Source organism: Vanacampus margaritifer, chromosome 2, assembly GCF_051991255.1.
Source record: "Vanacampus margaritifer isolate UIUO_Vmar chromosome 2, RoL_Vmar_1.0, whole genome shotgun sequence".
Taxonomy (NCBI): Eukaryota; Metazoa; Chordata; class Actinopteri; order Syngnathiformes; family Syngnathidae; genus Vanacampus; species Vanacampus margaritifer.
Genome location: NC_135433.1, coordinates 41,611,848 through 41,624,150, shown reverse-complemented (window position 1 = coordinate 41,624,150; position 12,303 = coordinate 41,611,848). Strand labels below are relative to the sequence as shown.

Genomic DNA, 12,303 nt, shown 5'->3' with positions numbered 1-12,303 from the left:
GCCCACCTGAGCGCTGATTGACCTCAGGTGCTGCAACCAGCTGGTCTGCCAAAAAGGTAATATCGCTCCTAGTGGTGGCCGGCGGAAATGAAGGAGAACCATTACATTTACATTTTTTTCTCTGAGGGGCAAGAAGTCATGCCACACAGGCTTTGGCAGGACCGCCGGCTGGAACATCGCCATGGGTAAAATCTACAAGGAGACAAAAGACTGCACTTCCAGGGCTTATTCAAAGTTTTCTATCCCACTTCTGTCAAAGGCAAACGCGCTTTCGATCTAAGATGGCATGCATTTTGAATGAGGGCACAAGTTGGAGTACCTGGCAAATGATTGGCAGCAGTACAAACCAGAATTATACAATCTAGGAAAAATAAATTACAACCCACCAAACTGTTGTCACCGTTCTTCAGGAACAGCAGGTACGAAGTGCTCTATTGCCTCATAATTGTCGTGCAGAAGCTTAGTTTTCATTTTCTATAAATCTTTCATTTCTAGACCCGGTTCGGCAGAGGTGGCAGTGACCCCAGTTTTGCATTGTTTGAGTCGGCACCTGAGAAGAACCTCCTTTTCAAAGACTCCACAAAGTGGTGCCAAGCCGATGCAGTTATAAGACCTTCTTGGGACCAGATTACATGGATGCCATGACCTCACTGAGGCAGTGCACGGACTCCACACCAGGTTTGGGGGCTTAAATGTCTGATCTTGTACGAGCAACACATCCACATTATCCAATTTGTATTTTGTCTTCCACAGATCTGGAGAAACTGTGCACTTCCCACACCTGTCAGAGCAACTAGATGGCTCCAACTACTTCTCCAAAATGCATACTGATGTCACAGCAGCTACTTTGAAAGCATTTTACGAACTGTCTGTACATCATGTACCTCTTGTAAAATAAAAGCATTATCAATGACTTGCTCTGACCAGGAAAGTTCAAAATATGTTTTTTTTTTTTTCTTTTTTTGTGTTTCCTTGCACCATCTGAGTTTTTTTTTTAGCATTTGAGTAGACTACTTTAGAACCTGAAGAGGTGTTTAACGTTTTGATTAAAAAATAAATAAAAATTGGAGGTACTGCTAGTGCATGCACCAGTCCCAAGCCCAGATAAATACAGAGGGTTGTTGGGGAGGGGACTCTGACTTAAAACTTTGGCCGAATCAAACTATGCCTTTCATACCGGATCGGCCCGGGTTAATGACTGCCATCTGTGCTGTTGACAGAGGCCAGTAGTGTGATGGAAAGAGTACTTTAAAGAGTTGAAGAATAGAAGAGGTGACTGTTGTGGACCAGGAAGTAGCAAAGATTAAGGATGAAGTGAGAAGGGCATACAAGAGGATTAAGAGTGTAAAGGCACTCGGTCCTGATATACCTGTGGAGGTATGGAAGTGTCTAAGAGGTAGAATTTCTGACTGGGTTGTTCAACAGGATCTTTTTGAGAAGATGCCTGAGGAATGGAGAAGTGTGCTGGTGCCGATTTTTAAGATCTTGAACAATGTTTATTAGGCTCATATGGAGAGGTGTTTCTAATATTTGCGATGCTCAACATGAAATGATTGCTATAATCACAGAATAAAATTGGTTTAAAGAGGGAGCTGGCCATTTTAAACGTATTAGTAAGATTTAATTGTAGCCTCACTTCACTACTTCACCTTTTAGTTTTAACATGTTATCAAATTAAAATGAAAAGTTTTAACTTCCACATTGGGCAAAACTAAGCAATTCCTTACAGTTCAAGTGAGGTGTATTTTTATTTTTATTTTTTTTAATCTTATACATTGTCGTTGGCAACATACCTATACCAAGACTGTTTAAAAGCCAATTAGAGGCAAAGGAAGATATGCCATGGCTGAACGTGTACATCGGGGGTGGGAGGGGGTGATAGAAGTGGGTATACTCGTGGGTTTACCCGCGTATACCCTGGACTACATCACTGCTTTAGAAGTCTTGTGGCTTAGTCACTTACCAAAGCCTTCAGCGTACTGGGCATCACAGGAGGAGCAAGATCTAGAGCCATAAAAAATGAACTCTAAATTTCACGGTTAGCCCGACGAGAGCTGCAGGCCTATTGCTGCCACACCAGGGAAAAAAAGCTCCATGATGAAACAGTAGTTTGACTTCAGCATTGAGCAAAATTGTGGATTCTTTTTAAATCCTAAATGTTTTTAAACACTGTTTAACAATTTAAAAGATTTAAAAAAAAAGACCTCACATGAACAGGAAGGAATTACTTCATTTTGCCCAATGTGGAAGTCAAACCTCATTTAAATGTGATAACATGTTAAAACTAAAAGGTGGAGGGACTAGTGAAATTAAGCTACATTCAAATCTTACCAACAGGTTTAAAACTACAAACTCCCTCTTTGAATGAAGTTTTATCAATTTCATTCATAAAGCATTTAGGGTTAGTGGCTTGCCCAAGGAGATTTAAACAGCCAGAATTTGAACCAGCAACCCTTCAGTCAGTTGACAGTCTGCACTATCATCTGAGAACATTTCAGTAATTGCACTACAGCCAATATGTCTGCAAGGTTGACTTGATAGCAATCATTTCATGTTCAGCATCCCAAAAGTTAGAAACTCCTCCATTTGAGTCTGATAAGCATTGTTCAAGTTCCCAAAGTAGGCAACTCAAAAATCTAATAAACCATTTCACTTTATTTTATTTAACTGTGCAAGGCTACACAAGCAGGGGGTGGGTGGAGAAAAGTGACCAACTTAACCATACGTTGACTTAAACTAACATACTTTCTGGTAATAAATCAGAGCAAGTCATTGAAAAGGCTTTATTTGATAAATGAGGTACATGCGAGATAATGCGCTGAAACACTTTGCAAAATGTCTTGAAGTGATTTATGTTTGGATGTGTTGATTTCAAAATGGCTGCTGTGACATCAATATGCATTTTGTAGTAGTAGGAGGAGGAGGAGCCATCTAGTTGCTCTGACAGGTGTGGGAAGTGCACAGTTTCTCCAGATCTGTGGAGGACAAAATACAAATTAGATCATGTGGATGTGTTGCTGGTACAAGACCAGACTTTTACGCTATACTTTGAGGGATGTTTAAGCCCCAAAACATCCAAACCTGGTGTGGAGTCCGTGCACTGCCTCAGTGAGGTCATGGCATCCATGTAATCTGGTCCCAAGAAGGTCTTGTAACTGGATCCGCTTGGCACCACCTGGAGACACTTTGTGGAGTCTTTGAAAAGGAGGTTCTTCTCAGGTGCCGACTCAAACATTTTGAAAGCGGCGTCGCTGCCGACTCTGCCGAACTGGGACTGGAAATGAAAAATGAAAATCAATCTTCTACACTACTTGCAAGGACGACACTTATGAGGCAAAAGAGCACTTTGTACCTGCTGTTCCTGAAGAATTCTAACAACATTTTCGCGGATCTCGGGACGGGTCACCACAGCGTGTGCTGGGGAGACTCCCACGTGGCAAGACTCAAAGTCCGTGATTGGCACCGGACCCTTAGTGGGGCAAATCAGCTCGTAGTCGCCGCTCAAGACATTAGTGGCCCACTCAGAACCTTTTCCTGCAACGGATCACAAGTATGATGTGATAGGATATGTTGCTCATGATTTGATTTTTTTTTTTGGGGGGGGGGGTGTTGTTATTAAGGCGTCATGTTACCATCACTGTTTTCTGCAACGATTGTATGTTTAATGAAGGCCACATCGCCAGCACCCTCAACAAGACATCTGAAAAGAGAGGGGATAATTAATTCAGTAAGATCTCACTTTTCTTTCCTGATGTCAAAGTTCCAATATTTTTGTACTTTTACTTATGTAAGGGAGTGACTTCAGTACTTTTACTATTATCAGAGTAGTTTTTTGCACAAATACTGTAACAGTTCTTTGACAAAGACTGAACACTAGTACTTTTGACATCTCTGCCTGAAGAAGATTAAAATGTCCCGTCTTTGCCTGTCTCTAATATTTGTTTATTACATCCCTTTTATGCTTTAAATTTTTTTTATAATAATAATAATAATAATAAACTGATGATAGCAGTGGCTGTTGTTTTTGTGTCACAGTGAGGGACGTAGAGCAGAGTTTGACGTACAGCATCTGGCCTAGGGCCCCCATAAAGCTAGAAATGGCCACGAAGACTAAACCCATCATACAAGTGAAAGCTCGTTTGCCTTTTTGTACCCTGCAACATTTGAAAACAGTCAATTGGGATAGAACACTTTGAGGCCAAGGGCAATAGAAAGCGGACTGATGCTTTCCCAATGATTAACCGCTGCACTGTTATGACTTTACCTAAAGGCCCCAGCGTAGCCGTAGTACTTCTCTTCTGGACTTGCTTGGCACTTTGCTTTGTCATCCACAGTTTTGCCACTGCCTCCACACTGAGTGCAAAATGGTGAACCTGCCGGGGATCCGGGGGCGCAGCCGCTACTGAAGAACTTGGCTGAGGAAAAAGCACAAGGCAATGACGTTATTTTAGGTAATTAGATTTGCCTGCGATATTAGGCTCTGTGTACTTTTGGGTGTAACCAATTATACACTAGTAAGGCTGCAACCATTTTAATTGTTGCACTAGCTGACATTCATATTAGCTACCTGTAGGTGTCAGTCTGCAACAACACCTACCTTAAAAATTGCGAATTGCAATTTAGTCATGTATTGCATTTTACATTGTACTTACTGAAGTCGCAGTCTTTTGTCTCCTTGTAGATTTTACCCATGGGGATGTTCCAGCCGGCGGTCCTGCCAAAGCCTGTGTGGCATGACTTCTTGCCCCTCAGAGTTGCCCAAGTCACCCCAGAACCCTTCTTCACCACAGCGACGGCATAATAGGAGGATGCCGAGGCTAAATACACAACAGTTATTAGAATTTTTTTTAAAGAAAGCTTCAGGAAAAAGGACTTCGCAAAGTTGTGAGAGTCAACCAAAACTCCAAAATTGTGTTTTTGCTGTAATAGAAAAATCTATTTACCTCCAGCTTGACTGCACTTTTCTGTAGAGAGAAAATGTAAAACTCTTACTTGCGAGCCACAATTACCAAACACTCCACTTTTTACCTTCATCATACTGCTCCACCATGGCTGGAACCAAACCGCACTGCCCAGCGGTGTACACCTCTCCTCCATCTACTGCCATTGCATCTGCATCTTTGCTCTAAAGTGAAAAACAAAATGGCTGAAATACACTTCAATTTCGAGCATGGGAATAGGAATGTCCACCCAGTTATGTGAAAGAGTCAATTTATTCTCAAATTTTTCAAACTTGACAGTCTTCATACATTACACTTGGGGCAGTATTAGCATCGTGTTGGATACCTGCTTCTAATTGGTAACCTTGCTGGCAAGATGAATTCTCGCGGTATTTGTGAGTTCACAAATTCCGGAGAATACATCTTGTACCGCTCCCGCTCATACGTTTGCAGCCAATCTTTTCGATCTGACCAATCAGGCAGGACGAAACCAATAAGCGCCGATGGCTGGGGTAAACAAACAAACCTAACAGACGAATGGATGCTGCAATTAATTATGTTCTCGCACAATTACTCAATTTCCTTGTTGAATTTGAACAGCGAGAGGAGTTTCGTGAATTTTTAGTCTGGTAAAGATGTTTGTGACCCCCCCCAAGATGAGACGGAAGACAAGATTTTCATCCGTTGCCTTGATTGGTCAAAACAAATGTGCAAAGATGCTTCATCGTCCAATCGGCACAAAGTATTGTACAGCAAGTCCCGCCTTTCCCGAACAAGTCTGCCCAGTGAAGTACCAGATTGATTATGTGAATAACTCACCGAGTGAATCACAATGGCTTATCTAATTGGAGCTCATTTGGCAAAATGCCATCATAAACTATAGTAGCTGACTAAATGCCTATTCCATACATGTGTTCTTAAATCCTGACATCCTGTAATGTCCACCAATTTTCTGTTGATCAGTGAAACCAATTTTCTGTCCAACTTTCACAGGTTTTGCAACTTTGTGTAAAACTGCTAACCTCTTTCCAACCAAAATGGGTCAGACTTTCATGTGTGCTGATATTAGACATGTCCACCAAATTGGTGTTGATTTTAAACTAGTGGCACAGACAAATTTATTTGACTTTGCGGGGAAGATGCAATGTGTTTTGTCTACATTTTACCATGATCATCTTCATGCACTCCTCCACAGTAGATGCACTCGCACACAGAATTTGGTTTTCACCGGCCACCATGCCATTGACGCTCCATTCGTCACATTTCCGAGTCTCGCTCATGCCCACGGAACACCAAGTGATGGCATTCGATTTGGCTGCAGTCACCTCTGAAAAGCAGTGATGCAACATTTTCCTCAAAGTGCTGACTTGAGTTTGATTGAGTCTGTTACCTTTGTTGAGGGAGCGCACGATGCCCAAATAGCTGGCACCCAGATACAGGAAGGCGTTTGCATTGGCAGGCAACCTGACAATCTTTTGAGTGGAGTCTTTGAACATCAGATTCTTGGCAGGTGCGTACGCTTCAGAGGAGAACAGGTCAAATCCCTGTTCAAAAAAAACAAAACAAAATAAAGCTCCCTTCCAGGAATCTATTACAGGAGAGAGCCCTGGGCCTTACGACAAACTCATTGATTTCTCAAATCAAGTGTTCAGCCTACCTGCACTGTGGTGAGGCTATTCCAGATCAACTCTGCCAGCTGTGGGTCTTGGCGGGTGACCACGGCGTGAGCGGGTACCCTGGCAAGGTGGCATTCCTCGTACTTGTCAATGGGTGCTCTGGTGTTGTCCATGCACAGCAGCTCGTAGTCAGCCTTCATGTTGTCTGTAAGATAAAAAAAAAAGTCACATTGACTTGTGATTTATATTACTGATCAAAAACACAAAATTACAACCATACAGTGCAGTTATTCCTGTTCTACACGTTAAGATTTTTCTAGCACTGTACACACATACCAGGAAAATGTTGCAATTTCTCACTCACAGCTTTTAAATGAATGAACACAAGGCAGTGTACATTGAAGGAACTGAACTCACCTGGCACAGTCAGATGCTTGACAAACGCCACATCGCCAGCATTTTCAACCAGGCACCTAGTAAGAATTTATTTTATTTTATTAAATGAGACTGGCTGGAAAGGTACAGGAAAAACTGATTCAAGACTTATCAGTGACAAAATGTACTTTGTCATGTCTCAGATCAAGTAGCAATCACTACAGGGTTCTATTCTGGGACCTTCTATAATCTATAAATTTCCTACTACAACCAAAGTTTCCTGTATACTGCAAATATATATATACACAAGAATCACATGAGTGGGGAAGCACTGTACTTACTGGAACGCACCACCGTAGTCATAGTAAGGTTCGTTGTGAGAACGTGAGCAGTCTCCCTTGCAGCTTTCACACAGTTTGGAACCCTTTTCTGCTCCTGGAGCACAGCTCTTGGAGAAGAAGTTACCCACAGCTGCACATAAAAAAATAAATAAATAAATAAATGGGTGTGGGGGGGCTTCAAAACGCAAAATGACTTCAATCAGGTCTAACCACTAACATCACTCACCGGCCTCAATAGTTTCATCCTCAATGCCTCCCCAATTCAGCACACCCAACTTAATCAGAGTTCCAATTGGGATGTTCCAGCCGGCAGATTTTCTCAAGCCAGTGTGGCAAGATCTCTTCCCTTTCAGGTCACGGATGCCGAACCCAGAGTCCTTCTTAACCACAGCGACTGCGTAGTAGCAGCTATCTGAATCTGAGCAGATTGAAGAATGATTTGATCTCATTTGAAAAATTATGGCATGTTCCTCTGCGACAATATGCTTTCAGCCATTCTACAGGAAAGTGCATTTTTTGCAAGTTGTGTCAACACACCACTCATTAATCAATCAGTTCCGCACAACTTAAAATTCTTTGTGGTTAATGAATGATTGTTGACATTGTTTGGTGTTGACTTACTGGCACCATAGTCCTCAGCAATTATGGGATGGAGTTTGTAGTTCTCCAGGCCAGCGGTGTAGATGTCTCCTCCGTCCAATGTGATGGCATCTGCTGTACCCTCCTGTCCAGACAAGAGAGAAAAAACAAAAACATGAAAATTTAAAAAAGATGACATCATTGGTAACTTTTTGAACAGTCAGTGTTACCAACTTGCTAAATTTAGCGACTTTGCTGGCCCTCAATTTTCAAAGAAGACTAGCAACAAATCAAGCAACTTTTAGTTTGCACTCACTCAGCCCTCTACACAAGCGTAGTGAAAAAATGCAGGATTCGAACCTTGAACGTTTGACTGAGGCAGATTTTCAAAACACTAGAGCACCATTCTGTTTAAGATCCATTTGGAAAAAGTAACACTCACATGAATGGCAGTGATGCATCCCAAAGAATCCAATTTCTTGACACAGGTGAAGACCGGCGCCTTGGCGGCAAGGTCCAAACACTTCTGGTGCTCCTTGTCAGATTTGACGCACCACCTCACGTGCTCGGTGGGGGCCGACAGCACAACAGCTACTGCAAAAAAAAATAGCACAACAAAGCAAAGTAGTGCATAGGATGTAATAGTATCGCAATGCAAGTGTACTAGTGATGACAGTTTACAAATATGGACCTTGAGCTCAATTAGAGTGTACATTGAAACATTTTAGTCGGCTACTAGTGCAGTTGGGCATGTACAGTACAACACAACAGCAAATATTACCTTAAATTTTTTTAATGCTCATACACTGTACAATACATGCCTACTTAGTTGGGCTGAATAGTGTTAACCAAGATTTAATTGTAAATTGGAAAAGAAAAGCCATTACTGAAAGCCTGAACATGTCCATGTACATGTATGCCATTTAATGTGACAAAACGCATAGTAGCACATGGATGCTTGTGTATAAATGTTCGCATATGCAAAATATTAGAATTTACCCAAGTAGCTGAGCAGCAGTAGAGTAGGACTCAGAGGTGACGAAAAGAGATGCTTCATGGTGGACGGTCTTCAGGTCAGTAGAGTGAGCTGCAGTCAGAGAGTCCTTTTATAGCCACACTCTGGACTGGAGGGGAGGGAGCAGGAAGAGATAAAGGGCGCTCCTAGTGGTGGCTAGAGGAAATGAGAGAGAGCTACACGCCAATAATAAATATTTAAATTTCAAATGTAAACAGCCCCCAAAATAAATCTTATGTTTCCTAAATATTCATATTGAATTTATGTTTATGAAATAAAATATGAATCTCATATTAGTTACTATTTACATTAAGTCAGAAGTGACTGACTGATTTTTATGATTGTGACTACAAATTTTCAAATAATTTCTATAATTCTGAGGTACATTGTTAACCAAATTCATTTAAATTGACAAGATTCATCATCATCATCATCATCATCATCATCATCGTCATCTGATATATGACATTGACTCATTGTAACGAGGAGTGAAATAGAGACTGAGGAATGCATTAAAAGCATTGTGTGAGGAGATGGCAGCAGATAAATTGATACTTAACACAACTTTGTATAATTCCATTGCAATGCAGTCAACTCATGACAGGCTCTTACATTTGGCCGTGTTTACAGTGTCAACATCACCCATGAAGAGTTGAAAGGTTCACATGATTGTTGCTTTGGTGTATTGAACTAGTAACATTTAACATTTTGTTTTATATGAACAAATATTGGAAAATCCCCCAAGATACATTTCACAATAGAACTGGGTTTTCCTGACCTCCCATTAAGGTGTTTCTGTTTCAACACGGGAATGTTTGCGCCGCGATTCCGATAAAACGCTTCACAAAATAGCACTTGTGATGTTGTTGACTTATTTTGGAATGTCCACTTTGTGCATAACAAAGAGGTGAGCTCAGGATGTTGAAAACATAATAATTCCTGTTTCTCTATTAAGGAAGACCTCAAATTATATACAAATAACACAAAGTAAAACCAACTCACCTTTTGAAAAAGGTGCCGGTTATCGGATGTGGCTAAAAGATTATTTTAGCGATTATCCTGTGGCATGGAGTGTGTTTTTATCCCTTCCTGATCAGTCAGGAAAACATTTGGGCCTCCTGAGAATTTTAAATATTAAGTGGATTACACACTTAAGGACAATTGAAATCTTCAAATTTGTGACCCCCAACTTCCCCCCGTGGCATGTGGGTGTGTTAAGATTTGCATTTTCTTCCCTGATGAGTTGGAAAAACATTTGGGGCTGACAATCGTAAATAATAAAATCACACACATGCCGATAATCGGGCCTAATTTGAGATTACCCAACCCGTTCGGATTAAAGTCATCTAAGGCCTGATCACGTCTCTAAAAAAGATTATCATGCGCGATCATCCTGTGGTGTAGGGTGTGTCAAGAGTGACTTTCCCTTCTGAATTCTGAATAACATGAGCAAAAATCTATTATTGGATGTTTCTAGAAGATTATGAGCAATTATCCTGTAGTGTGGTGTGTGTGTTAAGAGTGATTTTCCACAAAAAAAATGATCGGGCCGAAAATCACACCTTAAGTAGGGTACACACATACCGATAATCACTGGGTCACTTTCCTCCCTTTTGCTTCAAATCAGCAAAGGCCTGATTATCGGATGTCTCTGAAAGATTATCACGAGTAATTATCTTGTGGTGTGGAGTGTGATTTTGTTCCTCCGCAGTCTGCTGGCAAAACATTCTGTCCTGACATTCGCAGATGTGAAAAGGCAACATGCACACCGAATACTGCAAAAGCCAGGATTTGCTGACATCTACACTATTGAACGGCATTCCTACAACTGCAGCGGAAACGTACTGTTCTGATAAACTGGAATGCTACGCAGGACTTTTGCACGTATTGTATGACTAATGGGAGTGATTGTAAAGGTTGAAGGTGAGTCATGTGCTTCAGTTCACATGTTGTTTCCCACAAAATCAATACTTGATTACGCTACTCCAAAAAAAAAGTCAGATGTTATCTTTTCTCAAGTGAGATACACACACAGGCCTACCAGCTCTCATCATTGGAACTGTTTTAAAATGTGAGCAACCCCATACATAACGAGGAAGAAAATCACCATCTTTGCTCACTGTGCTAACTTATAGTTATGTCATCTATAGTTTGGTATCAGTAGTAGTGTTAGAGTACAGAATATATCGTACAGTATAGTTACTCAAAAATATTTAATGTCATAGTACTGAGTCTGACCTGTGAGAGGCATTGTGGTGCCACAGAGCAGCCAGACTACTGGAAAATACTAAAGAAGACTAAGCTAGGCAAACTGTTAGCTTACATGCTGACCATATCGTGGTAGCAAACTTTGGAATCAGTACCGAGTCTGACCTGTGAGAGGCGTTGTGGTGCCAGAGCATCCAGACTACTGGGCAATACAAAAGAAGATTAAGATAGGCAAAGGTTTTTTTTTGGGTCACCATAACGTGGTAGCAAACTCTGGAATCAGTGTATCAGCCAATCTCAGTGTTGACTGCATTTTGTGACGTTTGTCTGTGAAAAGCACTACAGCCTATTAATAAAGTTTATTTACTTACGTCTCGGGTATCACAACATTCCATTTAACATTTACAAGTGCTGGTCTTGACTGATGGAATTTTTGACAGTGTCCCAGTGCAAGATTGCCCATATTTGGATGTGATTGTGTAGCAGCCAACTATAATTATTCAACCTGTTAAACATTGATAGTTGTCGGCCTTAAATGTTTTCTGAGCAGATCAGGGGATAGAAATCACTCTTAAAACACCCCACACAAGATAATCGTTCAGGAAAACCTTTCAGACATATGATAATCAAGTCATAGACTTCGCAATTGTGGCCATTACTGCATTGTTGGGTGGGGTTTCTCACCTTTAAAAAAGAAAGTTTCAAGTTTTTTCCCATCCCCAGAATAGATAAAAAATGTCATCAAACCAGACATGAAATGGTCACCCTTGCACAACCATGACTCTTGTGTAAAAAGTGACGGTGCATGCCTTGTAAATATTAACTTTCATTGACATGATGAGAAGCAGCCAAAAGGTCAAAAGTGGACCCCAAAATGGGGTCAACACTCGCTTACGTGACGAGACACCAGTTGAACGGGGTCTGACGCTCCTGCCTTATCAAGCCTTTCGTTTGCTTCCCTTTTGCCCCATTCAGCAACGTTTCTTCTTCTTTCTTTTATTTAAGCAAGACGTTCGCTTCGGCAATGACACTTTTGGTATGTGTAAGGCTAATGCTGCATAATGTCTGTTTCAGTAAAAAAATAAAAACCTGAGATCATGTGGTTGCATAAGTGTGCACACACTCTTACTGGGGTTTGCGACTTCAAAATTAACTAATCCAATTCAAAATGTTAAATGGTAGTCGGCTTTAAATAAATGCCTCTAATTAACCTAAAATAAACTTCAGTT

The 12,303-nt window shown here is 41.0% G+C and overlaps 1 protein-coding gene and 1 long non-coding RNA gene across 3 annotated transcripts; one reads left to right on the top strand and one right to left on the bottom strand.

Moving 5' to 3' along the window:
• Window positions 1-119: 119 nt before the first annotated feature.
• LOC144044659 (uncharacterized) lies at window positions 120-931 on the top strand. The gene is made up of 4 exons (XR_013291318.1): window positions 120-185; window positions 260-419; window positions 496-678; window positions 754-931. It is a non-coding gene; the product is annotated as an uncharacterized LOC144044659 (long non-coding RNA).
• Window positions 932-2,769: 1,838 nt separating this feature from the next.
• Window positions 2,770-9,009, bottom strand: LOC144044656 (serotransferrin-like). Of its 2 annotated transcripts, XM_077559204.1 has the most exons (17): window positions 8,851-9,009; window positions 8,294-8,445; window positions 7,894-7,996; window positions 7,499-7,690; window positions 7,273-7,402; window positions 6,974-7,029; window positions 6,598-6,761; window positions 6,331-6,484; window positions 6,107-6,267; window positions 5,029-5,125; window positions 4,944-4,964; window positions 4,653-4,817; window positions 4,265-4,415; window positions 3,633-3,700; window positions 3,353-3,534; window positions 3,082-3,274; window positions 2,770-2,975 (listed from the first exon to the last, which is right to left on the bottom strand). In XM_077559204.1, the coding sequence occupies exons 1-17, from the start codon at window positions 8,906-8,908 to the stop codon at window positions 2,932-2,934; spliced, it is 2,091 nt and encodes a 696-aa protein (XP_077415330.1). In that variant the 5' UTR covers window positions 8,909-9,009; the 3' UTR covers window positions 2,770-2,931. The 2 variants fall into 2 exon arrangements, with proteins under 2 accessions (XP_077415330.1, XP_077415329.1); XM_077559203.1 differs by having other exon boundaries at window positions 6,107-6,484.
• Window positions 9,010-12,303: the final 3,294 nt, after the last annotated feature.

What these genes read in the sequence shown, in the direction of transcription:
- LOC144044656 (XM_077559203.1), bottom strand. Translation starts at nt 8,908, where the DNA reads ATGAAGCATCTCTTTTCGTCACCTCTGAGTCCTACTCTACTGCTGCTC. An exon ending in GATGCATCACTGCCATTCAT is followed by an intron (nt 7,997 to 8,293) that starts GTGAGTGTTACT and finishes TTGTCTGGACAG; the next exon opens with GAGGGTACAGCAGATGCCAT. An exon ending in ATAGCCTCACCACAGTGCAG is followed by an intron (nt 6,485 to 6,597) that starts GTAGGCTGAACA and finishes TTTTTTGAACAG; the next exon opens with GGATTTGACCTGTTCTCCTC.